The sequence below is a fragment of the Suricata suricatta genome, chromosome 1 (genome assembly GCF_006229205.1).
Source record: "Suricata suricatta isolate VVHF042 chromosome 1, meerkat_22Aug2017_6uvM2_HiC, whole genome shotgun sequence".
In the NCBI taxonomy this organism is placed as follows: domain Eukaryota; kingdom Metazoa; phylum Chordata; class Mammalia; order Carnivora; family Herpestidae; genus Suricata; species Suricata suricatta.
Window position 1 is genome coordinate 151,560,665 of NC_043700.1, and position 25,397 is coordinate 151,586,061.

General features: G+C 36.9%; 1 protein-coding gene across 1 annotated transcript in view; it reads left to right on the forward strand.

The window, feature by feature from the left end:
- Nucleotides 1-25,397, forward strand: part of NMU (neuromedin U) — a 169,377-nt gene that overhangs the window by 6,551 nt on the left and 137,429 nt on the right. Inside the window, exon 3 of the mRNA XM_029952035.1 lies at nt 9,482-9,570. Within this exon, the coding sequence (XP_029807895.1) occupies nt 9,482-9,570 (89 nt within the window). The remainder of the gene's footprint in view (nt 1-9,481; nt 9,571-25,397) is intronic.

Below are 25,397 nucleotides of genomic sequence, written 5' to 3' on the forward strand. Positions count from 1 at the left end.
TACCATCTCTGCTATATTGCTTTCATAGACTATGGTGCTGCTGTCATTGATTCCTTTTTCTAAAATAGCTGCTAAAAACCAGAAGAATTAAGTCAGCAAATCTTTATGTCATTTCATAGGTATGTTATATTTAACCAGGAGAGTTTTTTTCTTACATAGGAAGCCTAAAAATGTAAACTGCTTTCATGAGTTAATACATGCAAAGTGCTTGGAATAGTGCCTGAAGCATACTAAAGGCTCAATAAATTACTATTTTTATTATTACTACTATTAATAAGAGCAAACACGTTATCAGAATAAGTCCAGGAGTATCTTAGATCTATATTCAGATTCTCATCATCAGGTATGGGATATGAAGAGAGTAAATTGTTATCAGGATATTGGATGGAGGTCATACTTTTTTGTGTTGAGGCCTAAGACCTGGAATAAAATTTGAAAGAAAGGTATTGTATTGGGATAAACAACCTCAACCAAACTAAGTTGTATTTCACTTTCTAGCATAGCTCTTTGTCTGTAACACTATTTTGAAATTGAATTCCCTAGGTGAAAAGGACTGTTGATGTTCTTGTATAGGTTCATGGAGTCTTTTGGGGTGAATTGATCTCTACTTAACTGAGCTGTCATGAGATTGAACTACATTCATGGGGTGACTCATATCCATAACTCAAGAAATAGCTTGTCATCCATCATGCAAGAAATTCCCACTTTGCTATAATAGTTTTATTGTCTTAGTTATAATCAAACTTGCCTCTCTGTAACATGACCAGTGAATTCTGTACTTCATACTTTAATTCGTCTAAGTAAATCTGTTTCTTAAAGTTATTTCAACGAAGTTTATCCATAAAGCTAAAAGTCAACATTATATAAACATAACATGTTCCTTATGCTATAATCCTGTCCAAATTTTTAGAAGAAATTGTGTCTTTGGGGACAGGTATAATGCATTCAGTGTAAATACACTTTGTTTTACAGGGCAAAGATTTTGAAAAGCTGAAAACACTAAGCAGTTTGGTTCATTAAGCCTAAGCAAAGAATCCAAGACAATCGAAGAGAGGTAAAGAAATAAAAAAAGATTTTTTCCTGATATATGATTATTCCAGTATATGAGATATATCATTCCAATATATTATCCTTTATGCTTTTCTATCATTTTAAGCAAATATAGGTTAACACCATAAAAACACAATGCTAAATTATTTCTCCTATATTTTTATTCTCCTAATCCTTGTCTTAGGGTTTTAGACAACAAAATGGGATTAAATAAAGAGGGTTGGAATATTTATATTTTCATTTAGTTTGGTGAAGCTATTCTTTTCTTTCATTTATTTCATTGATTGGTTAAAGAAATATTTATAATAGGGTGCTACTATATACTACATTTGAGATGATTGATTTTGAATATAAATCAATTCATTTAAGCTTATTAAAATGTTTTCTGTAATTTTAATTTACTAATCTTTAAACAGACTTCAGTGATCTGTTATATAGATATGGATTTCTGCCTCTAAGACATTAGGTGAACCTTCTCTGCTTCTATTAAAACTTTAATATACTTAGGCAAATTGGATTTACATTTGTCATTTTTTAGCCTTTAAAGGATGTTTTGTAAACCAGCTATAAAGTAAAAAGAGGTATTGATTTTTCAACATTATAAGATATGAAGCATTTCAGAGTATCCTAAAAAATAAAGTGCCGTATTACAAGTATTCATCATCTTTGGCATCAGACACTTCTAAAAGTCAATATTTTCCATGCTTGTCAAATCGTCTTGAATCTGCCAATGCCATTTTAGCTGGGAGGATGTCACCCTAGTAAATATTACAGCCGTGTAAATCCTTGTTACTAAGAGCTGATCTTGTGTAGGTACAGATAGTCCTCAACTGTGAATTTATAACTTGGAAACAGTAGTATAAACAACCACGATTGAAGTTAAATTTATCTTTCTCATGGAACCTATTTTAAGTAGAGAATTATGTTCCTGAAGGTATAAAAATAGACACCATATTTACTCAATCTTTATGAATCATAGACTATGAAGTATACAGTTTCATGAGGATGTGTATGGCAATCAAGATAGCATTAAATTACCAAGCACTTGTAAGGTACTGGCAGAGATCGCCGGATTAGGTTTTCCAGGGTAGGAAGAAGTGCTGGGGAGATAGAGCCTGAAGATTCTGATCGCAGGGCGGCTTTTAGTGTCAAGAGCTGAGGGCGGAGTATTTTATGCAATAAGTAGCACACTGGCTTCTAGTCATTGCTGCCTCACGAACCCCCTGTTTACAAAGGTCTTCACCTACTAACAAAAGTCATTTATTAATAGTTAATTTATCTCCCTGCTTTTTCCAGATCAAAAATATATCTTACTATCAATTAGCACTTTGGTTCTTGCTGAGTTGCTATGATTCCAGCTAAAGCAAATGAAAGTTATATTATTCTGGGGGTACCTGGGTGGCTTGGTTAAGGATCCAACTCTTGATCTCAGCTCAGGTCTCGATCAGACGGTCATGAGTTCAAGCCCTGTGTTGGGTGTGGAGCCTACTTAAAAAAAAGTTAAAAGTTATATTATTCTGGGCAACTTTATAAAAGGTAAATTAATGATCTCATTAGATTTTTGGAAATATTTGAAATTCAACAATACCTGCCCACCCTGAGACCCCTTTTAATTCTTTAAGTAGCTCTAGAAGTGACACATTGTAAATCCCTGTTCTGGATGTTGTCAAAGTGAGACTGGTAGGGATGAGTAGTTTGTACACTATCAGATTTGAGTAATTCAGGGAATAAAAGGACTGTAAACCGGAGAATTTCCTCTGCACTGTCATAAAAGTAGATGTTTAAGTGTATGTTACATGCCTTTTAGGTAAGGAGAAAGCACTGAGGTGAACGTAACTACCTCCCTTACGCTTTAACCACCTTTCTACAAAGTGCCAGTTGCCAACTTCCATTTGCTTCCTCTCAGGTCAGCCATCCACCCACCAGTGCTAATCTGTAGCCATGTTGCAGTGTCTAGGAGGAGAAAGGGATTGATTCTCCGCTGTGACTCTGGATCTGCAGCCGACTGTGTTGAAATAGGAGCACCTCACAGAGCATTGGTTAGACAGCTACCCCAGCCACACTCCTGGGAGATTTTAGTTTGGGGAACTTGCAAATTCAAATGCACAAAGAATTAGTAATAATTGGTTACTACTGATATGTTTTTATTTTTCGTTTGAGTCCTCTAGGATTGAGACCCACTAACTCCTATTTGCTGAGTGTAAGCCCTGTGTTTAGCTGAGGCTAAAAAATTTGTAAACCTTTTTTTCTGTAACTTTAGATTTACAGAAGAGCTTTAAAGATAGAACTGATAGTTCCTGTATACTTTTTACCCAACTTCCCCTAATGCTCACATCTCATATAGTCATCTACAATGATCAAAACTAAGAAATTAAGATTGGTTCAACAAATACAATTAGTTACAGACTGTTTAGATTTCCCTGGTATTTTTTCTGTTCCATGATTCAGGTCAGGATACCACACTATCTTTAGTGGTCCTATCATGTCTCTTTTGTCTCCTGCAATCTGTGACAGTTCCTTGACACTTTTGAAGAGTACTGGTTGGATGTTTTGTAGAGTGTTCTTCAGGATGGATTTGCCTTTTTACCACGTAATTAGACTGAGGTTTTGGATTTGAGGTACAGGATATCAGTGTGTCTTAATGGTGACCTTAACATTGATCACTTGGCTTAGGTGGTGTGTTCCAGGTCTCTTTACTGTAAACCTACAGTTTTTCTCTTTCCATTTTCTATGCTTTTGGAGTAAGTTACTAAGTCTAGACCACTGGAATTGCTAAGTCCAGTCAAGGGGATCTAAGATCCATCTTCTGGAGGGAGTGTTTAAGAAATTGTAGACATATGTTAAAAGCACCACAGTTATTAATTAATATTTAATAAGAGATACTATGAGGCAGTATGCATACCCTGTGTCTCTTTGAAGTTTCACTCACTAATTTTAGCATTCATCAGAGGATGTTGCCTGAAGCAATTGTTACTTTGGTACTCTGAAAACATAACAGAAACCTCACTCAAGATGGGGTCTGGAAATCCTGAAGGGGAAGCTCTCACACACCATCACTCAGACCCTAAACAGGAGAAACTTACTTTACATATTCCAGTAGGAGGAAGGAGAATTTCTCCTTGTCCAGCAACAGCCCAGCCATTGAGAAACTGCCACACTATGCCAATGAGAAGCTGTGAAATCTCTGAAACAGCTGCTCCCTACTTTTTCCTTTTACCATAAAAATAAACCCCTCTCTTTTAGTCTCTGGACTTGCCTATAATTCTCTAAAGTTTGCTTATCCTGCATTGCAATTCTCTGCTATTTTTGAATAAACTTATTTTGCTGGTAAAATGGCTGGCTTTTTTTCCCTTTAATTTTTAAAATGTTTATATTTATTTTTGGAAGAGTGAGAGAGAGAGTGGGGGAGGAGCAGAGAAACACAGAATCTGCAGCAGGCTCCAGGCTCTGAGCTGTCAGCACGAAGCCCAATGCAATGCTCAAACTCATGAACCTCAAGATCAAGACTTGAGCTGAAGTCTGACACTTAACCAACTGAGCCACCCAGGTGCCACTGGTTTTTTTTTTTTCTTTTTTTTTTAAGTCAGCAGCACTCTACTAATGATGTTCAATTTTCCTCATTCTTCTTGTAATTATAGTTCTTCTGTAGGAAGAATTGCCTTTTTCATTCATTCCTGTATTTAAGCAATGTTATCTTGTGGATATTTATTGACTTATGGATATCTATTTTATTCATTCATTCCTGTATTTAAGCAGTGTTATCTTGTGGATATTTATTGACTTATGGATATCTATTTTATTCTTTGGCTTGTAATTAGTTACTATCCTTGTTTATTGTATTGCTCAAATTATGCCAGCTCTGGCCATCAGGAGCTCTTAAGAGTTGATTCCTGTGTCATTTTGACAAACCCATATCTATTTTCTTTTTGAGCGCTAACTTAGTTTCTGGCACTGTAAGATGCTCCTCCTGGTTCATCTTGTATTTTCTCTGCCCTAGCCTAAGAATCAGTAATTTTTAAGAATCATCGATCCTTATTGGAGAGTGGAATTTGGAAACCCAAATCTGGCCTCTCGGTGTTGTTGCAATTAGAGAGTCATTGTTTCTAGGCTGTTGTAGTGCCCAGAGCTAGCAAATGTTCATATGTGCACTCAACCATGTATCTGTTTCTTTATATATCCATCAGTATATATATAAAAATAAACATTACTTCGTTTTTGTATCTCTAATTCCAGTCTGTTACCATAGGGTTTATTCTAGCGCTATCCTTTGCTTGTTTGTAATTTCTTTCCTTCACAAATATAAACTTGGCTGTCATTTTTTTACAATATATTTACTTATTTGTTCACCTCTAGTATGTGTGTAAAGTAGTTTTCGAATTGCTGAACTGGACCCATGTGAGATACATATTTACTAACTAGAGTCCTGTGTTTTGCCTTTTTTCCCTTACAGATCAAATCTCTGTTATACAAAGTTATTTATCTATGAAATCATTGGCAAGACTAATGTGAAGATTTTACCTTGTTTTCTTCTAGGAGTTTTACAGTTTCAGGTCTTATGTTTCAGTCTTTATTCGATTTAGAGTTGATGATTTTGTGTGGTGTGAAATAAAGGTCCAATTTCATTCTTTTGCACATAGATATCCAGTTTTCCCAGCACTATTTGTTCAAGAGACTATTCTTTTTCGTTATGTATTCTTGGTGTCCTTGCTGAAGATCTGTTGATCATATATGCATGGATTTATTTCTGGGCTTTTCTGTTCCACTGATCTGTATGTCTGTCTTTGTGCTAGTATCATACTGTTTTAATTTCTGTAACTTTGTAATATATTTGGAAACCAGGAAGTGTGATGCTTCCAGCTCTGTTCTTCTTTGTCAAGATTGTTTTAGCTATTCAGGATCCTTTGTGGTTCCATATTTTAAGGTTTGTTTTTTGTTTGTTTTGTTTTGTTTTTGTTTTTTAAATATGTGTAAAGGATGCCTTTGGGATTTTGATAGGGATGGCATTGAATCTGTATATTGCTTTGGGTAGTATGGACATTTTAACAATATAAAATCTTCCAGTCGGTGGACATAAGATGTCTTTTCATTTGTGTATATCTTCTTTAACTTCTTTCATTAATGTTTTGTAGTTTTTAGTATACAGATCTTTTACTTTCTTGCTTAAATTTATTTTTAAGTATTTTATTCTTTTTGATGCTTTTGTGAATGTGATATATTCCATCATGACATGACATTGATCTTGGGAATTATTTCAGGTATATGACACCAAAAGCACAGGCAACAAAAGCAAAAGTAGGTAGACAGGACTACATCAAACTAAAGAGGTTTTGTGTAGCAAAGGAAACAATCAACAAAATAAAAAAAGCAACCAATTAAATGGGAGAAAATATTTGCAAACCATTTATCTGGTAAGGGATTAGTATCTAAAGTACATAAGAAACTGTTACAATTCAATAGCAGACAAAACAAATAATCCAATTGAAAACTGGGCAAAAGAACTAAATAGACATTTCTCCAAAAGCAGACATACAAATGGCCACCAGGTATATGAGAAGATGCTTAAGATCAATAATTATCAGGGAAATGCAAATCAAAAGCAAAATAAAATATCACTTTATACCTGTTAGAATGACTATTATCATGAAATTAAAAGGCCGTGAGTGTTGATAGGGATTGGAGAAATTAGGACTCCTGTACACTGTTGATGAGAATGTAAAATGGCACCACTGCTATGGGAAACAGTATAAAGTTTTCTCAAAAAAAAAATCAAAATAGAACTACCATCTGATCCAACAATCCCACTTATGGTATTTATCTAAAAGAATTGAAGTTAGGATCTCCAAGAGACATTTGCACTCCCCTGTCCATTGCAGCATTATTTACAATCATTGAGATGTGGGAATAAACGAAATGTCTGTGAACAGATGAATGTGGCATATCCGTACAATGTAATAATATTCAGCCTTCAAAAGGAATGAAATTCTGATACTTGTGACAATATGGATAAAACTTGAGGATATTATGCCTAAATGAAACAAGCCAGTCACAGAACAATAAATATCATTTTTCTACTTCCATGAAGCATCCTAAAACTCATAGAAGCAGAGAACATAGTGGTTGTTGTCAGGGCCTATGGGAAAAAGAGGAGGTGAGATTATTACTTAACGGTTACAGAGTTGCTATATGGGATGATGGAAAATATTTGGAAACAAATGGTGGTGGTTGCACAATGATATGAATGTAATTAATGCCACTGAATTGCCCACTTAAAAATGGTTAAAATGGCATAAAAAAGATATGCTCATGACGTGTAGCAATTGTTACTTAAGAGTTTAAGCACTTTTTTTTTTTTACTGTTTTAATTCATTGAAAATACAGGATCTCTAAATTTCCTTCTTTTTTTTTTTTAATATTTTATTGTCAAATTGGTTTCCATACAACACCAGTGCTCTTCCCACAAGTGCCCTCCTCCATCACCACCACCTCTTTTCTCCCCTCCCCCTTTCCCTTCAACCCTCAGTTCATTTTCAGCATTCAATAGTCTCTCAAGTTTTGCATCCCTCTCTCTCCCCAACTCTCTTTCCCTCTTCCCCTCCCCCTGGTCCTCCATTAGGTTTCTCCTGTTCTCCTGTTAGACCTATGAGTGCAAACGTATGGTTTCTGTCCTCTGCAGAGTTTAAGCACGTTAACATTTCAAATTATTTAATCTAGTAGACATTACAGAAAACTGTTACCTAGCAGGTCAGAAATGAGGGCTTTTAGTTAGTTAAGCATTCTTATAAATAATAAAGTCTGTATATCATAAACATTTCAGAGAATTAAAATAAATTATCAATGCAAAAACTATACTCATTTAGTAATTAAATGGAGTTTTAATTCTTTAATAATGAAAAGGAAAATTTGGGGATAGTCCTTATAACTATTCTTCAACAGGTGAGTTGATAAATGGATACGTTTATGCAATGAAATTCATCTGGGCAATAAAAAGAAATTGTTGAGTCACATGAGACATGGAGATCTTTCTATGCATTTTCCTAAATCAGACACAAAAAGCAATGTATTGTATGATTCTATTTACATCATAGTGTGGAAGGCACAACCAGAGGAAAGAAAACATGGTTTTCAGTAGTTGCCAGAATTGGGAGCTGGGGAATGGATTACCTAGAAGTGGAATTTCTGGGTCATATGATCATTCTATAGCTTTTTGAGTAACTGCCAAGCTGTTTTCCAAAGGAGCTGTACCATTTTACATCCCCACTAGCAATGCCCAAGGGTTCCAATTGTTCCAATTTCTTCACATACTTACCACACATGTTGTTTTCCCTTTTCTCTTTTTTAAATTATAGCCATCCTGGTAGGTGTGATGTGGTAACTCAGTGTGGTTTTAATTTGCATTTCCCAAGTCACTCAGAATGTTAAGCATCTTTTCAAGTATATATTGGTCATTTATTTATATTCTTTGGAGAAATGTCTGTTTAAATCATTTGCCCATTTTTAAATTGGCTTGTTTGTCTTGTTACTGAGTTGTAGGAATTCTTTATGTATTCTGGATATTAAACCCTTGTCAGAGATATGATTTGTAAATATTTTTCCCATTCTGTGTATTGTCTTTTCATTTTGTTGATAATGTCCTTTGATGGAAAAAAGTTTTTGATTGTGATGAAGCCCAATTTATTTTTTCTTTTGCTGCTTGTGCTTTTGCTGCTCTGTCTAATAATCCATCACGACACCCAAAGTCATGAAGGTTTACCCCTATGTTTTCTGGTTTAATAGTGTTTATATCTTACATTTAGATCATTGATCCATTTTGAATTAATTTCTGTATATGGTATGAAGTGATATAAACATATTTGTTTTTAAACCTTTTGAAAATGCAAATATTTTAAAGATTTAGTAGCCACATCATAGTTTTTTCTTAAAGATAGCAGACAGATGCAATATTTATGTATGTTAAAACCTAGTATTTTAGAAGAGTGGGGAAAAGGCATGTTTGAATTTCTCACTTCTAATATCTTCTGATGAAAGACTCCTACTAGGCACCAACAGATTTACTTTTTTCTGGCCCTGATTGCTCTGCTGAGCAAGCCAGGTTCTGGTGGGCTCCTTCCAATTCCCCATCACGGCGGGGGGCGTCTAACACCATGGAATGTTGAGGAAGCCCATCTCCTCACTATCACTGTCTCCTACTCTTTCCCTTTCATAGATGTTTTGCTCTATTAGAATCATACTAAATTCTCACGAATCCAGATAAGGAAGATTCTAAGTGCCAAGATCTACCACATAAAAAATGGCTAGACTTCAGAGAACACATAAAATCGACTCTTGTTTTGGTTATCAGAAAGCTTAAAGGGAGCTGAACTGACACAGAACCTCATAATCATTTTCCTATAGCCCTTCTCTAAGCTATTGTTTCTTTTTTTTTTTTTTTAAGATTCAACTACGTCGGAAGAAGAACATGCCATTTTGTAGTTTGCCAAATGAAGTACAGCTCCAACTCTGCCAGACCACAATCTATCGAGAGTAAGTGACACAGAAATGTTCTGTCGAGGTCTTAGCAGTCCCCTAAGGAAAACAGTGGCAGGTGGTATGTAGAGTTTAACAGAACTTCAGAGACAAAAGACATGTTACAAATTGAATATTGGCCAGAAGAAATATATAATACTTTGGGGTTTGTGCTTTGAACTCTGTAATGTAATCATGAATTTTCAAACCAATCTAGAGGAAACTAAAATTGAAAATAGGATGAAGACCAAAATTTATTATAAGCAAAACGACAAAACAATAAAAAATAACTGGACTGCTAGGACAGTCCACTTACTTATCTAGAATGAGAAAAAATGTATTAAGTAAAGTAGCCTAAATTTTGTGATAAAAATCTGAAGTTGACATTTGCAATTTGAGGTTACCCACAATCTTTTGAACATGGCTACATTTTGAAATGGCTACATTTTTATAGTTCTCAGTAATGTAAACCCCACCATCTTAATGTAGAACATAAAACCAAACCAAAGCAATAAAACACAAACCTACCTTTCCCAGCCCCTCCCCCCACCTTTCTTTTAGGGTATGGGTTCATGATTTTGATTCTGACAGATAATACTTTTATAACATTAATACTGTGGCAGAAAAGGTAGGACATGGGATGTCCATTTTGGTGGTACAGGAATCGGCAAAATCCATGACTCTTTGTTCAGATGTGGTGGCTCTGATTTCCTGACTGTGGTGGAAACAGTGTGGTTCTGGGGTCTGCTCAGCATCTTCACCAAGTTGTTCCCAGAAGTTTGTCCTAGAAACTATTTCACTAACCTTTCCAAAGATTCTATAAACTATACCTGGAGTAAAACCTTTCTTTCTTAAACCAATCACGGTAGATTCTGTTGTCTGCAACCCAGAACCCTGTTTAATATGAGATCCATTGTGTATGTGAGTCTTTCTTGGAAAGTTAAATAATGTAGCGTTAATAGAAAGTCCCATTTTATAAATCATGAATATTTAGACATTTTTATGGAAAGTTACTTTCATTTCGCACCAGTTCATTCAAGGAAGATTGCTATTAATATTTATTCGGATTTCTGCTTTTAAGTGGAAAATAAAACAAAATGAATCAATGTATCTATAACTAATTAATGATGTTCATAGACTCTTCTTAGAGTTCAATATACAATATACATATATAGCCATGTGTATATTTTTGTAAACATTTTAATTTTGGAAGGGGAAGATATTAAATCTTCTTTTTCTATTCGTAACAAAAATACTCTAATTTTTGTATTTGTTGGGTTGGAGCAGATATATGTACAGTCTTAACAAGAAAAAATATTAAGGAAGATGAAGATTCTAGTCAAACTGTAAATATTCACAAATGCTTCAAGAATATGCCCCGGAAGTATAAAATTAAAGTTTTAACATGAGAAACCTACTTAGTATTGGCATTCCTTCCCATCACATCAGCTCAGTAGGCTACTGAGGAATCATTCTGGAGTTACAGTATAATACAAAAGTAGAGTACAGGCTGATGTGAATATTTTATATTTTATTGTATGGGTGGGTATTCTTAAATTTTAATGCTGCAAAAGAAATGGGTAGCCCTGGAATCCTTGTGTCAATGAGACCTCGAGAAGGCTAGTGATCCAATTAGTATAATGGGCATCTGGCAGCCAAATGATGCACTTCAAAACCTGGCTGAGAATGACTGGCCCTCGTCCATACTTTCACAATATAAAGGAGAGAAAACAGGATGTGGAATCCTCCTGCTCTTTCTGTGCTGCTTTAAATCCAACTGAGTCTTGAAAACCAGACCTTTTCCAATATTGGGCTTGCCATCCACATATTACTTCTCCATTCCACATGCTTTCTCCTTCCTTTTCCATCACATATTTTTATTGGCTTCACTTTAATGATTCCATGGTGGTCCTAGTGACTATTCTGCTATTCTTAGTTCATAGAAGCCAACCATTATTTTGAGGATATTTCTGTGATGTGGCAGTTACTTCAGGAATTTTTAATCATTTTTCAAGTCTGCAGATGCAAGTAGTGGTTTTTAAAATGGTTATCTATTAACATGAACAATAGAAAGGTGTCTTTTTGATCTTGCGATCTTCTTTCCAAAGACAATGGAACATAGATCATGTGAAACTTCCTCCATGCGTTTTCTTCCTTTGGAACTAAATCATAATTCTTTTATTTATTTTACTTACTTAATTTTTTTTTAAGTAGGCCTCATGCCCAGCATGGAGCTCATTGTGGGGCTTGAACTCACAACCCTGAGATCAAGAACTGAGCTGAGATCAAGAGTCTGACACTAAGGGGTACCTGGGTGACTCAGTCTGGTTGGGCAACTGACTTCAGCTCAGGTCATGATCTCATGGTCTGTGGATTCGGGCCCCATTTCAGGCTCTGTGCTGACAGCTCAGAGCCTAGAGCCTGCTTCAGATTCTGTGTCTTCCTTTCTCTCTCTTTTCCTCCCCTGGTTGTGTTCTATCAAAAAAAACAAAACAAAAAAAACCCAAACCTTAAAAAATAAGAGTCTAATACTTAACCATATAAGCCACCCCTGGAATCATATTTCTTTAAATAAACATGTAACCTTATATTAAAATTTTATTCATTTTTATTATTATGCCCTATATGTTGAGATACAGTCAGATATGAGCTTCTTGTGCCTTAACATGTCTTGCTGAATGTGCCAAAATCCTGGGGCTTTGACTTTTCTCTTACCTGGGCCACTTCTCAGGATTGATAATGTAGCTGGCAATCCTGAGAAGATTATACACTGCAGTTCTCGTATTGCACCTGGTCTCCTTCCAGACAAACAGGCTTGCTTACTGCTTTTTATAAAAGCAGCAGATTCCCTAAGCTTTGGCTCTCCTCTATTGACCCACTCTGCTGCATATGCAGGCTCCGTTGGGCTCTCCACATTGCCTTGTGGGACTTGGGCACTGCTACAACCATACCGATACTTCTGTTGTCCTTTTGCTGCAACTAGTAACGTCCTTCGTCTCTGTCTCAAGAGTCTCATATCTTCTGTCAGCATCCACAAAACTGTGACAGGCTTACTTAGTTTGCATAGTTATTTTGGTGGGAGCTTTCCTGTTCTAACTTTCCTTCATAGCATCAAACTTACTGAAGTAGAGCAACATCCCAATACTTTATTTATAAAATATCTTCTTTTGAACTGTTCAATCAGTGTTGTATAATATGTTTTTCCCTTAAAAAGTTTTTATGAAGTATGTAAGTACAGGTTAATCCCATTTTATAAATGAGGAATTGGAGGTAGATATTAAGTGATTTTCTCAAGATCATTTAGTTAATTCATAGCACATTAAGTGCTAGAATTCAGGCCTTCTCACAGATAACACAGGGATGGGTGTCTCTAATATATTATATTGCCCTCTTCCTTCACTAACATTTTCTGTAATGAAAACTGTCTAATTTAGAAGATAGGATTTATAACTGGTATTCTTCCAGGAAGGAAGAACTCTTGGTAGTATAATTACTAATTGAAAATCTGAAATTATTTAGACTTCCTAATATTTCATAAAGCATGTTCTGTTCCAGCATCCACAAACATTACTCATATAAAAAAACAAATAATGTTTCTTACAGCATAGTCCTCATCAAAATAATTTGGAGAGCTTTTTAGGAATATAGGTTGCACCCCAGACCTATTAAATTAGAATTTCAAGAGTATAAAGGAATCTTGAGTTTTTTAAAATCAAATGTCCCAGGTAATTAAAATTTTTTTTTAATGTTTATTTATTTTTGAGAGAGGGAGACAGACATACAGAGTGTGAACTGGGGAGGGGCAGAGAGAGAGAGGGAGACACAGAATCCGCAGCACAGAGCCTAGCATGGGGCTCGAACTCATGAACCGCAAGATCATGACCTGAGCTGAAGTCAGACCCTTAACCAACTGAGTCACCCAGGTGCCCCATCCCAGGTAATTTTTTATGTCCATTAAAGTTTACTGTGCATTACTACCAGGGAGAGATTGTTTCTATAAACTAGGTGTGTGCAAACTACCTTCCTTTGGTTAAATACCTAAAAATAGAGGAAAGTAGCAGATTTACAAAACTGTTTCTGAGCATAATACTTATGAAAGGTCTGGATAAAAGGAATGAAAATCAGCAACAAATTTATGTCTTTCAGAAAGCCAAAAATCTTTCCTTATATCATGAATTTAGCAGTAGTAGTTTAAAGCAATGCCTAGATTTGGTGAAATAGCACGCTTTATCTAAAGAATTCATTTGTATGGAGACCTGTTTTGTGGTTGTGCAACACCTCCTTTTGCCTATTCATAAATCCACTTGATATGTTTTCATTGAGTGCATACTTTCTGAGCCAAGCGCCATTCTAGGCACTGATGCTACAGTAGTGGACAAGTTGGCTGGAATCCCTGACTTCAAAGTCTGTACCAGAAGAGGATGATAATTGCTTCTTAACAAAAAGTAAAATTCTTTATAGATGAAGATAAAAGGATTTTGTTTGCCATCAGGGACTCCAAACTTTCCATCTTGCAGAAAAGATTTTTAAAAAATTTTAAAAATGTTTATTTATTTTTGAGAGACAGAGAGAGACAGAACAGGAGCGGGTGAGAGGCAGAGAGAGAGGGAGACACAGAATCCAAAGCAGGCTCCAGGCTCTGAGCTGCCAGCACAGAGCTCGATGTGGGGCTCAAACTAATGAACCATGAAATCATGACCCTAGCCGAAGTTGGCACTTAACCAACTGAGCCACCCAGGTGCCCTGAAAAGATTTTTAAAAAATTTTTTTTCTTTACAGATTTGAAGCTGAAAGTATGGTTATAAGATAAAAAACATGTACCAAAGGAATGCTATTTGATTCTTGCTGGACATTTAAAGGTCATGTCAAGTAATACAAGCAGAAACAAAAATACCAACTCTGGAATTTGAGTTTGAAAGAAAGTGACATCAAAGGGATAAATAATGCCTCAATTTTTTGGTCTCCCACCACATTTTTTTATTAAAAAATTTTAAAATTATGTTGTCATTGCATTAAAATAATTTACATAGCATGCCGTCATACTGACTCAATTATGAAATATTTGAGTAATTGAAATGCTTAGAAAAAACACATTATTCCCTAGGGTAGAGCCAACAGATAGCCTAATATATATTTCATCAAATATAGGACACGCAAGATTCATAAATGATTGTTATATGAATGATTAACCAGTTAAATGAATGAGTTACAAACCAGATAAATTTGGAAGCTGAGTAGTATTAAAAAATGAAGTGTGCCACAAATAATCACTGATTAAAGGAACTCCTTTTGATTCTTTAAAGAAATTCTATCCTTGCAAAAAATTTTATGCAAAAGGGATAGGATTTAGAGCAAGAGAGCAGCTTGTGTGTAGCAATAAGATTTGTTTCATTTCTTTATTTAGTTGAGGACAGGTTGGATTTGGAGATTATTGAATCCAAAAATCTCTAAGAGTAAAGATCTTGGGAGGTGAGAACAGTTGTTAGAGTTGACTTTGGAAATGTCATTTGAGGTCAGATATGATATTGGAAACAGTCCTAAAGAATGTGGACTTGGAGCTCTTTGATAGTCTTTAAGTAGGAGGCAGATGGGTCAGATTAACTTTAGATAGGTGACTGGTGTAATGATGTGGGGGCTGTATTAGCAGAGAAAGGGCAACATGGATTTGGAGAACAGTTGGGAGATCAGTGAGCAGATCTTGGACCAAGGCACTAGCCATAGGTATACCAATTAACAGATGGATTCAGGATATTTTACTGGTAAGAAATTCAATGAGAAGGGCAAAGGAAAAAGAAGAGATGTATTTCTAACAATTTTCAATAAAAATCAAACCTTATTTTTTCATAGCATTCTCATTGATAAATTAGACCTCATTGGAAGGTCAACAATTTCTTGATAGATTGAGCATTGGTCAAGGAGTTAGCCAACCTGTGACTGGCTGAGCATTCTCATGCTGGAGATGTTTTGGAGGCACTCTTGGAACCTATGACTCACTGTGGACTCCAAGATCTTCCCCAGGATCACTGACGGTTAGTGTTAGATAGAGCCTCAGAGGTCAGCTAACGGATTGCTCATGATGACACAGCTAGTTAGTAGCTGAAGTAGGAGTAGAAACCTGAATTTAGTTCTCTGTTCACTGTACTGTCTCAACACTGTGTGGATGAAATAGAATCATTGGTTTTGTCTACTAAAGGGAAGAAACTTAGATCATTTGGACTGGTGTTTCTTGAAAAGTCTGTATTCATCGCGGTTCTCCAGAGAAACAGAACCAAAAGGGTGTGTGTGTATATATATATATACACACATCCATAGATAGATATGAGATTTATCATAGAAATTAGCTTACACTATTATGGAGACCAAGAAGTCCCACACACTGACTCAATCCAAGTCCAAAGGCCTGAGAACCAGGCGAACCAATGCTAAAAGTGCCAGTTGGAATCCAAAAAGGCCCAAGAATTGAGGGCCTGATGACGTAAGGCCCTGTCCATGTCCAAAGGCCTGAGAATTAGGCATGCCAAAGTCCAAGGATAGGAGAAGATGATGTCCCAGCTCAAGCAAAGAGAGATTTTTAAATTTAGAGTCTTACCACTCTCCCTTCTCTAAGATAACCTCACCTTGACTCTTTATTGCTACCTCTTTTTCAATACCAGCATCATAAGACAGTGCTATAATTTTGTATATAGTTACACTAACACCATCCCTCCTCATTGAGTATCGTGGATCTAGGTCAGCATCTCCATTCCAAGTGACGCCTTTGTCTTCAGAACAAAGCACCCTTTTTTCTTAGTAGTAAGTTGTTGAATAGAGCTAGGACACAGCCCTATGTATGGTTACAGATCACGCACCTGTTTAAGCACATGAAATAGTCCAGACAAAAGACTCGTTTGACCTGGAGTTCTGGTTTTATACCAGAGTTGGTACAAATTAATGCTACTGGAGTTGATATATTATCTGAAAGGAATGTCCAGGCCAATCCTTATTTATTAATTCTGTAAGTTCAAGATTTATTTTTTTTAATGTTTTGTTTATTTTTGAGACAGAGAAAGACAGAATGTTAGTGAGGGATAGGAAGAGAGAGAGGGAGACATAGAATCTGAAGCAGGCTCCATGCCCTGAGCTGTCAGCACATAGCCTGGTGTGGGGATTGAACTCACAAACTGAGATAATGACCTGAGCTGAAGTTGGACACTTAACCAACTGAGCCACCCAGGCGCCCCCAAGATTTATTTTTTTTAAATCAGTTGGTTAAATTGGTGCATTATAACTCTACAGATTCCTAAAATTTCATTGTAAGAATAATATCAGAACTAAAATAATTCTAAAAGAGATGCATATGTTTTAGTTCTCAGGCAATCTGGCTTTTTAACTAATGGCAATCAGCCTACTTTGATTTTATGTAGAACAGATATAAAATTTCTGGTAATGAGTAAAGAAGTATTTGATGATATTCATAAAAATGATTAATATTTTAAGAAAATCTTTTTGGGAAGCCTAGATAAATTTCAAAGCCCAAAATATTTACATTGAGAATGAAGACTAAGGAAAATTAAGTGTCTATATTGAAATGTTAGATCTTAACACTTTGTGCGGATGGATCATTAGCCTTAATTAGATAACAAACCATCATAAGTGTAGGAGAGGCCAAAATTTCCTTCTACCCTCTAAGATATTTCATCTGGGGTAGAAAATGTAATTGACATACAGCAGATTACCCAGAGAAAAGCATACACATTTACATAAGTTTTATGTGATGTAGGAGCCCTCACCATGACACGAAGACCCAAAGCAATAGCAAACTTCTAGAAAGTATTTTTATATAAGGTTGAACAGAGACAGGTTAACTGTGGGAAAGTTATTAAAATATATGGAGGAGGCTAAAGGGAGATAAGTATTTTAACAAGTTCTGTTTGTACACAATTTCTCAGCTTTGACTCCCTATTAAAGAATGGTTCTTTTTTTCTGGTATAGGGAGGGATTCTTTCAAATGGCAATGTTTTTAAAATATTTATTTAATTTATTTTGAGAAACAGAGAGAGGGAGAGAGAATCCTAAGCAGGCTCTGCTTGATGCGGGGCTTGAACCCAAAATCGTGATATCATGACTTGAACCGAAATCAAGAGTCGGACAGTTAACTGACTGAGCCTCCCAGGTAGCCTTCACATGGGAGATTTTAATCTCCTATTTTCAGGAAGAAAAGGAGGACGTTAGAATGTCCTTCTTGCATCTTCTGTTTTTAAAGAGTCCCTCGCTTAAAATAATCCTTATGCCAAAGTGGCATATTTTGGGGTGGTATGCATCCTGTCACCCATTCACAGACCGTAGGGATTTTTCAAGAATTAAATTAGAAAACCCTCGTAAAACTATCAGATCCATGCCTGGCAGAGCAACACTCATTACATGGTAGTCTTTGCTTTTGTTGCTGTAATTATGATTAAAAATAATTATGTGCTTTTGACAGATGCATACCCTTCAAATTAACTTTAAAAAATTGTGCCTCTAAATGCTGTATTGCTTAGGAATACTGTTGGCTGCTTCATTGCTATGTTTGCAATTTGAAGTTAAAGTGCCTATTGTCAGGGGTGTTCCATGATGCTCCTCAAATTCCTGATGAGGTGGGAGGTGTGAAGTACACTTCTGCTGGTTGGCAGCTGAAGTGTATTTTGTCACACAAGCCTCTGTCAGGTGGAAAGCAGAGTTTTTCATGTTCATTATTTTGGGGGAATGTGATTTACAAGTGTTTAGCAGCTTTTTACAGGCTCAGGTGTGTATTATACTCCCCTTTTTATTTAAAACATATTTCTTAGGTTAATCTCATGAGTCACACACATAGCCTTAGTTACAGGGTGATGGTGATCTAACATTAGTGGCTCTAAGGTTTTTTTGTTTTTTTTTTTTACCAAAAACAAATGGCTTTCCAAAGCTATTTAGGCCATGTGTTCCTACTCTACCTTATAAATCTTGATGTGCCAGGTACTGGAGCGATTGCTTAGTTGATCCCTTGGGAAGCCTGAAGTGAAAGCATTGATTAGGCTCTTTTGGGCTGAGAGCCCTATTCAGCTATTTAGCTGGCAGAAAGTCTTTGTTTTTTCATTAGGCAAACTAGTGGCAGCAGAATCTTGCCTAGAGATATTTATTCTTTTTTTTTTCTTAATTTTTTTAAATGTTTTATTTATTTTTGATACAGCTCTCTGTATCAGACAGAGCATGAGAGGGGGAGGGGCAGAGAGAGAAGGAGACACAGAACCAGAAGCAGGCTCCAGGCTCTGAGCTAGCTGTCAGCACAGAGTGATACGGGGCTCGAACCCACGAACGTGAGATCTGACCTGAGCCAAAGCCGGAGGCTTAACCGACTGAGCCACCCAGGTGCCCCTAGAGATATTTATTCTTATTAGCGTGGTCATAAGAACTGTCTACTGTCTACTCACAAGTCCTGTTGGTAAGCCATTCTGGAAGCAGAGGAATGTGCTTCAATCTGTATTTATTTAGAATTTTTAGAATGGATACCTTTGTCAATGCTTATCAGATAAAGCTCATGAGATTGTGTATTTGCTAGGATAAATCATTCTATGATATGCCTCAAATTTAGAGTGGAATGTACTGTTATCTGATTTGAAAGTGTCATGGGAAATTTCTTCAACGTTTTAGTATTGATGAATATCAATTTAATAGATGCATGCTGTGTACTTCTTTACTGAATTGGTGCTGTGGGAACTTAATGGACAGTAACAATTATGGCCATTGTAAGTGCCATGTACTCACTCAAATGTCCTATGAAAAAGAGTATCAGAAATACAGTGGTATGCAGGATGTGGTTTTCTTTTTAAATATTATATTTGATTTATTATTTATGGACTAAAAAGGAGAGGTGAACTCCATTAACCCAGTGACCTTTATTTTTTCCCAAGAAGGATAATTGCATTCTAATGGAAATACAGGAACAGTAGGTATTGTAAATACAACTCTCTGAAAGAGTGGGGCTGCTTTGCTTCAGTCTCTGAAAGCATCCTTTGGGGCTCAGCATAAATATATAAGCAACTCAAATTCTTTACCAAAATAGAAAAATACTGCCAAATGTGTTAGCACTGGGAAAATCGAATAATGTTCTGGTGTTAATCTTAAATTTTTTCAAACTATCATGTTCTTTTTAAAGTCATAGTCATCAGTTTCATTCAGGATTTAAATTATAGCCTTATAGTGTCACCATGGTATATTTCAAGGATTGCAGTGATGGATTTGCATTTGTGAATGCTATGTGCATCTTGCATGAACATCATAAATTGAGGGTTCCTACTCTGGTCAGTTTCCATCGACCTTCTTTGTTTTCTCATCTGATCGTATCTTCTGGTTCTTATGAGACTTAATTTTGAGACCTTCCTGAGATGTAGCCAGGAGAAGGATGGAGTCTTAGTTCTGCTTTTGGGTCCATACTGTTAAAGGGTCACAGAGACTCCACAGCGATGCTGTCAATGAATCTCGAATGCTAGTTCATGCACCACTGATACTCTGTGACTCTTCTTGCCAAAAGCAAATCAGAAAGATACAGATGGTGTACATTTTTTTCAAAGAGCTGAATTTATTCAATTTTTAAAAACAAGATCCTTTAGGGGGCGCCTGGGCAGCTCAATCATTTAAGCATACAGCTTTTAATTTCACTCAGGTTGTAATCTCACGGTTTGTGAGATTGAGTCCTCCGTGCTGTCAGTGCGGATTCTCTCTGTCTCTCTCTCAAAGTAAATAAATAAGCTCTAAAACAAAAAAAAAATAAAGTACTCTATATTTTAGATTGTGCTTTTTTTATTTTTGTTTTTGTTTTTTGTTTTTTTTTTGTGCTTACCTGTCATGTATTCCAGGAACTGATGTCCACTATCCTTGGTACTTGTTTTAATGTTCTTACCTCACACATGTAAACAAAAAAGCTGTCGGCTATACATCATATTCCTTCACCTGTAAAATGAAAAGCAATTTTTTAAAACTGATCTGGGACCCCTTAAATCTGGAAACCAATAACTTTGTCATACTGTTTTGTTGTTTTGAAGGCTAAGGTCTCAGTGTTAGGAAATGCTTCCTCTAAACTTAATATTTGTTTTATGTTGTCTCTCCAAACAACCTAGCTTAGTCCTTAAGGGCCCACATTATGGACCCAAGCAACTAGGATTCCAGTGTTTGTACTACCATTTATTTTAACGTTTCAGAGCCTCAGTTTCCCATCTGTGTAAATGGCAACAACAAAACACCAATTTATAGAAGTGCTATATCCATTAAGTGCGTTAATACAGATCAAATGCTAAGCAAAGTGGCTGGCATAGAGGATATACATTGGAATATATGAATTTTGCAATTGATCATATTTTTCTTCTTTGTTTTGGTAACTGGATATTTATAGCCAGATTTGTCCATATCTAGCTCAAGATGGTCTGGGACATGATTAGGTGAAATTATATAGCTGGCCTGCTGTTTCCCTATCTATATTCTCTCTTCCCTTTGACTTCCTCAGCTGTTTATTTTTCACCATGGATTATATGCATTAAAAAAAAATCTTACCAGAGGCTCCTGGTGGTTCAGTTGGTTGAGTGTCTGACTCTTGATTTCAGCTCAGGTCATGATCCCTAGGTTGTGGAAGTGAGCTCCAAGTCGAACTCCTCACTGAGTATGGAGCCTGCTTAAGATTCTCTTTCTCCTTCTGTCCTTCTCCCCTGCTTGCACACATTCTCTCTCTATATATATAAAAAAAACAATAAAGTGATAAAAAAAATCCCACCCAGTACTAATACAGCCTTCCCTCAGAGTACAGATATGAGGATATATAAATTCAGAATTTCTGGGTTTGGGATTCAGAAATCTATTTTTATAATAAGCACTCCAGGCAATACTTAGGCACATTCACTCAAACTTGAAGGTCGCTGGCTGAATAGAATATAGGTAACATTTTATGTTGTGAGAAATTTTTGTATAAAATATTATAAAGTAAACCAGTAATGCCAGAAGTAAAAATAAATAAATAAAGATCCCGTCAGTATTTGGTGTCGGGGTAAGATATAAATAAATGAATTAAATGTGGAGAGCCATTTCACACCCCAGGCCTTCACCTGCCACTTCAGGCAAGTGACTTCACAGCCTTCTGATTTCAGAGCTGTTTTGATTATACAGCTTGCTTGGCAACTCATCGACTCCTAGAATATTGCAGTGGTAATGTAGAGGAGGTGGCCGTGACTGTGAAACACTAGGGGACTCCAGGGAGTGGACTCCTGAAGAGGCCAACTATAGAGCCAAGACCAAGCAAGATAGAATTAGAGGAACTAACACTGTTATCACTCATAATATCAAACTTACCATTTACTCAACACCTCTTTTTTTAAAAGTTTATTTATTTATTTTGAGAAAGAGAGAGGGAGAGAGAGAGATTGGGGAAGGGGCAGAGAGAGGGAGAGAGAATCCCAAGCAGGCTCTGCACCATTAGCACGGAGCCCAATGCAGGGCTCGACCTCACGAACCCCAAGAGATCATGACCTAAGCTGAAACCAAGAGTCAGAAGCTCAACTTACTGAGCCACCAAGATGCCCCTACTGAACACTTTTTTTTTTTGGAAGAAATTTATTTATTTATTTTTATTTAAATATTTTATTGCCAAGTTGGTTTCCATATAACACCCAGTGCTCTTCCTCACAAGTGCCCCCCTCCAGGACCATCACCCCCTTTCCCTTCCCCCCTCCCTCCTCAGCCCTCAGTTTGTTCTCAGCATTCAAAAGTCTCTCACAATTTGCCTCACTCCCTCTCCCCAACTCTTTTTCCCCCTTTTCCTCTTCCCATGGTACCCTGTTAGGTTTCTCCTGCTAGACCTATGAGTGAAAACATATGGTATCTGTCCTTCTATGCTTAGCATGACTCCCTCCTGAACACCTTTTTTAAAAAAATCAGATTTGTACTATTTTCCTTGCAATATTTCATTTAATTATCACAATACTCCATTAGCTGCTATTTTTTTCCCCTTTCATAGCTGGAAGAAAGAAAGCTAAAAGATGTTAAACAAGATGTTTCAGGGACCAAGACTAATAAACAGTTGAACTGGTTCCCACACCCAGAGTCCTTGACATTACACTTCCACTCCTACCTGCCATGATTTCCAGTCTGCTGTTATTCCCACAGAGCGAAGCAAGGAAATGCAGAGGCCTCCCATAAAGTTCCAAAAGTTTGTACTGCCACACTTGGCAAGCTTCCTGACTTCCAGGATCACAAAAAAGGGCTCTTTATTCATTTGTGCCAGGATTTCCTATAGAGTGCCCCCTCCTGTAATATGCCATGAGAACATTTGTACAACCCCAGCCTTGGGGCCCAACTCACCATCTTCATCACAGACTTGTGCATTCCGGCTTACCATCTGGTTGAATAGAGGCTAGAAGTGTTTACTTGCCATTGTGTATCCCTCAAAATTTCCATAATAAAAAGTGGAGTTGGGTGCTGCTGAGAAGTAAGCGATTGGCACCAAGTTCCTCTTCTAAGTGGAGAGGGGTACCTGAGCCATGGAGGTTCATTTTAGGACAGCAGCAAGCCTCACAAGTCACAACTATTGGTTATTATTCCATACGGTGCATCTGGTCCCGTGATGGGTGCTCTGGTCTAGCTAGGCAGTGGAATGTTCCCAGCAGTGTTTGCCTTTTGGAGAAAACAAATAACTGTGAGAGAGGATGAGCAGCCACAGGAATCTTGAAGTCCTCATTTTGCATTTTGAGCACATGCATTATAGGCAGGCCCTCAAACTGAGCTGTGGTACCTGGTGTGGTTGCCTGAGAAAGTTGCAGTGGACGTTACAACTTCACAGTTTTCTTTCACTGGGTTTATTTTGTTCATTGTTTACTGGGAAATGAGGTACATTAAAACCATTTCAGGTCTTATTGAATTGGAATCCTAGAAAAAAAGGGTTCTAATCGGTGAGAAACACATGTTCCTCTGAGAATGGTGATTAAGCCTCTCCAGCAGCACACTGCTGATTGTTCATCCATGGTTCAGATTTTGCAAAAATTGCCCCAACAAGTTTAGCAAATTGAGTGATTGTTGGATGTGTTTTACACAGTTATTCACGGCACACGTAGAGTTTCCAGGTTTGCCTTTATTTCTTCCTTGCTCAGCAGGAACAACTCATTTAATCTGAGCAACATATTCAGGAAGTTTGGAGGCACCGTAGCGTAGTAAATAGAGTTTTGCAGTCAGAGAGAGTGAAGTTCTAATTCTGGCTCTGCCATTCACTTGCTGTGGACTTTGAGTAGGTGACTAAGCCTCTGTAAGCTTCAGTGGGCTCATTTTTAAATTGTGCAGAGTGGGTGCAAAATCAATTTAAGAGAGCAACTCAAGAGGTTAATGAGCCCTTACCATGTGCCAGGCACTGTTCTAGGTTTTTATGGTACAGTGGTGAACCTGAGTTTGCCGTCAAGGAGCTTGTGTTCAAAAGGGAGGGTTAAGCTAACTGATTACAACAAAATAAGATGCAGGCTAAGACAGAAGCTTGAGGGGCCTCAGGTGTGTAAGGGGGAAATGAGTAACTCAGAATAGGTCAGCAGTTCTCTGCCTTGATTGTTCATTAAGATCCCCTGGAGAGGTTTTTTTTTTTTTTAACTACCAATATCCTAGTCACCCCAATCGACTAGTTAAATAAGAATTTCTTGGGGTAAAACTTGGGGACCAGTAATTTTTAAGTCCCCCACGTGATTCTAATGTGAAGCCAGGTTTGAAACTTTGGTTTAGGCTGTGATCAGAGGGGTTAGTAGAAGAAGCTGGGATATTGAGGCTTAAGCCTAAAGCAGGATCCAAAGTTGGCCTGGAGGAGGGAACCACACGCGGAATAAGAGGGGCATGTGTGTATTTTTGTGTCTGTGTCTGTGTGTGTGAAGAGCTGCAGGGGCAGAAGAATGTGCTACATCCTGGGGAAAGGCAAATAATTCTGTGTAGATTGAACACGGAGCCGAAGAGGCGTAGGGTAGGAGAGGTGATCTGGGGCCAGAACACAGGAGTCTTTGAATTACCTTCGTTTTTTTTTTCTTTTTAATTTATAATAGTTTATTGTCAGATTGGTTTCCATATAACACCCAGTGCTTCTCCCCAAATGGCATCAGTGCTGGCACATCTAGGCCTTTAGTAAATGGTAATGATGGCTATTAGTAGTAGTGATTTAGTTCTTAGAATTGTTAACTGTTAGGGTGGCAAGGGTCATTCTAACTATGCCTGTTCAAGGGTCTTAATGGAAGACTAATCCTCAGACCATTTCAGTACACCAGCCTTGTGAATGGGAAGAGGAGGTTGATATGTTTGGGTAATTAGCTTTGCTCCATTCAAGTTGTGCCTTCAGAGTCTAGTAACTAATTTCTCACTGAAATATTTTTATTGCGGTAAAATATACATAACATAAAATTTACCACTTTAACCATTTTTAAGCATACAGTTGAGTGGCATTAAGTACATTCACATTGTTGTGCAAACATCACCACTATCCATCTCCAGAACTTTTTCATCAGCCCCAAATGAAACTCTGTGCCCATTAAATACTAACTCCCCATTTCCACTCTTCCCTCCTCTGGCCCTGGCCCCCTCTATTCTACTTTCTGTCTCAATGAATTTGATTATTCTAGGTACCTCATATAAGCGCATCACACAGTAGTTGTCCTTTTGTGTCTGGTTTATTTTACTTAGCATAATGTTCTCACTACCTTTTAAAAGTCTTAGTTTTTTTTTTTCTTCCCTAAGGGCTTATGTCTTTTCTTGGACCTTAAACTCTGACATTTTAAAAGCATAGAAATAGCTTCGATGTTAGGGAGTTCATAATATTTCAGCACGGTATAATATAAGATGACAAA